Source organism: Hyla sarda, unplaced genomic scaffold (genome assembly GCF_029499605.1).
Source record: "Hyla sarda isolate aHylSar1 unplaced genomic scaffold, aHylSar1.hap1 scaffold_2421, whole genome shotgun sequence".
NCBI lineage: Eukaryota > Metazoa > Chordata > Amphibia > Anura > Hylidae > Hyla > Hyla sarda.
In genome coordinates, this window is record NW_026609107.1 from 38,430 (window position 1) to 41,155 (window position 2,726).

Sequence of the window (2,726 nt, forward strand, 5' to 3'; positions counted from 1 at the left end):
GGGTCTGCAGGAAAGCTTGAATATCTTTGGAACTTGTTTGGGGCTGCTTATCCACCATCCGGACTATCCTGCGGTGACACCTTTCATCAGTTTTCTCTTCTGTCCACACCCAGGGAGATTATCTACAGGTCCATGGGGTGTAAACTTCTTGATAATGTTTCGCACTGTGGACAAAGACAAATCTAGATCTCTGGAGATGGACGTGTAACCTGGAGATTGTTGATATTTTCCACAATTTTGGTTCCCAAGTCCTCAGACAGTTCTCTCCTCCTCTTTCTGTTCTCTCCTCCTCCTCTTTCTGTTCTCTTCTCCTCTTTCTGTTCTCTTCTCCTCTTTCTGTTCTCTCTCCTCCTCTTTCTGTTCTCTCTCCTCCTCTTTCTGTTCTCTCTTCTCCTCTTTCTGTTCTCTCTCCTCCTCTTTCTGTTCTCTCTTCTCCTCTTTCTGTTCTCTCTTCTCCTCTTTCTGTTATCTCCTCCTCTTTCTGTTCTCTCCTCCTTTTTCTGTTCTCTCCTCCTCTTTCTGTTCTCTCCTCCTCTTTCTGTTCTCTCCTCCTCTTTCTGTTCTCTTCTCCTCTTTCAGTTCTCTTCTCCTCTTTCTGTTCTCTCTTCTCCTCTTTCTGTTCTCTCTCCTCCTCTTTCTGTTCTCTCTTCTCCTCTTTCTGTTCTCTCCTCCTCTTTCTGTTCTCTCCTCCTCTTTCTGTTCTCTCCTCCTCTTTCTGTTCTCTCTTCTCCTCTTTCTGTTCTCTCTTCTCCTCTTTCTGTTCTCTCTTCTCCTCTTTCTGTTCTCTCTCCTCCTCTTTCTGTTCTCTCTCCTCCTCTTTCTGTTCTCTCTCCTCCTCTTTCTGTTCTCTCTCCTCCTCTTTCTGTTCTCTCTCCTCCTCTTTCTGTTCTCTCTCCTCCTCTTTCTGTTCTCTCTCCTCCTCTTTCTGTTCTCTTCTCCTCCTCTTTCTGTTCTCTCTTCTCCTCTTTCTGTTCTCTCTTCTCCTCTTTCTGTTCTCTCTTCTCCTCTTTCTGTTCTCTCTCCTCCTCTTTCTGTTCTCTCTTCTCCTTTCTGTTCTCTCTCCTCCTCTTTCTGTTCTCTCTCCTCCTCCTCCTCCTCCTCTTTCTGTTGTTCCTCCTCCTCCTCTTTCTGTTGCTCCTCCTCCTCCTCCTCCTCCTCCCTCCTCCTCTTTCTGTTGTTCCTCCTCCTCCTCCTCCTCCTCCTCTTTCTGTTGTTCCTCCTCCTCCTCCTCCTCCTCTTTCTGTTGTTCCTCCTCCTCCTCCTCCTCCTCCTCTTTCTGTTGTTCCTCCTCCTCCTCCTCCTCCTCCTCCTCCTCCTCCTCCTCCTCCTCCTCCTCTTTCTGTTGTTCCTCCTCCTCCTCCTCCTCCTCTTTCTGTTCCTCCTCCTCCTCCTCCTCCTCCTCCTCCTCCTCCTCCTCCTCCTCCTCCTCTCTTTCTGTTGTTCCTCCTCCTCCTCCTCCTCCTCCTCCTCCTCCTCCTCTTCCTCCTCCTCCTCCTCCTCCTCCTCCTCCTCCTCCTCCTCCTCTTTCTGTTGTTCCCTCTTCCTCCTCCTCTCTCTCTCTCTCTCCTCCTCCTCCTCTCCTCTCTCTTTCTGTTGTTCCTCCTCCTCCTCCTCCTCCTCCTCTTTCTGTTGTTCCTCCTCCTCCTCCTCCCTCCTCCTCCTCCTCTTCTGTTGTCCTCCTCCCCTCCCCCCCTCCTCTTCTGTTTTCCTCCTCCTCTCCTCCTCCTCCTCCTCTTTCTGTTCTCCTCCTCCTCCTCCTCCTCCTCCTCCTCCTCTTCGTTCTCTCCTCCTCTTTCTGTTCTCTCTCCTTTCTGTCTCTCTCCTCTTTCTGTTCTCTCTCCTCTTCTGTTCTCTCCTCTTTCTGTTCTCCTCCTCTTCGTTCTCTCTCCTCTTTCAGTTCTCTTCTCCTCTTTCTGTTCTCTCTTCTCCTCTTTCTGTTCTCTCTCCTCCTCTTTCTGTTCTCTCTTCTCCTCTTTCTGTTCTCTCCTCCTCTTTCTGTTCTCTCCTCCTCTTTCTGTTCTCTCCTCCTCTTTCTGTTCTCTCTCTCCTCTTTCTGTTCTCTCTTCTCCTCTTTCTGTTCTCTCTTCTCCTCTTTCTGTTCTCTCTCCTCCTCTTTCTGTTCTCTCTCCTCCTCTTTCTTTCTCTCTCTCTCTTTCTGTCTCCTCTCTTTCTCTCTCCTCCTCTTTCTGTTCTCTCTCCTCCTCTTTCTGTTCTCTCTCCTCCTCTTTCTGTTCTCTCTCCTCCTCTTTCTGTTCTCTCTCCTCCTCTTTCTGTTCTCTCTCCTCCTCCTTCTGTCTCTCTTCTCCTCTTCTGTTCTCTCTTCTCCTCTTTCTGTTCTCTCTCTCCTCTTTCTGTTCTCTCTCCTCCTCTTTCTGTTCCTCTCTCCTTTCTGTTCTCTCTCCTCTCTTTCTGTTCTCTCTCCTCCTCCTCCTCCTCCTCTTTCTGTTGTTCCTCCTCCTCCTCTTTCTGTTGCTCCTCCTCCTCCTCCTCCTCCTCCTCCTCCTCTTTCTGTTGTTCCTCCTCCTCCTCCTCCTCCTCCTCTTTCTGTTGTTCCTCTCCTCCTCCTCCTCCTCTTCTGTTGTTCCTCCTCCTCTCCTCCTCCTCTTCTGTTGTTCCTCCTCCTCCTCCTCCTCCTCCTCCTCCTCCTCCTCCTCCTCCTCCTCCTCTTTCTGTTGTTCCTCCTCCTCCTCCTCCTCCTCTTTCTGTTCCTCCTCCTCCTCCTCCTC

The 2,726-nt window shown here is 50.1% G+C and overlaps 1 protein-coding gene across 1 annotated transcript; it reads right to left on the bottom strand.

The window, feature by feature from the left end:
- Window positions 1-336: 336 nt before the first annotated feature.
- LOC130323052 (trichohyalin-like) lies at window positions 337-2,648 on the bottom strand (the record flags this gene model as incomplete). The annotated part of the gene is given in 8 exon segments (XM_056553127.1): window positions 337-463; window positions 582-967; window positions 969-1,104; window positions 1,161-1,331; window positions 1,385-1,663; window positions 2,016-2,180; window positions 2,474-2,558; window positions 2,603-2,648. Coding segments are annotated over 8 exon segments (1,395 nt in total), but the record flags the coding sequence as incomplete, so codon positions are not given.
- Window positions 2,649-2,726: the final 78 nt, after the last annotated feature.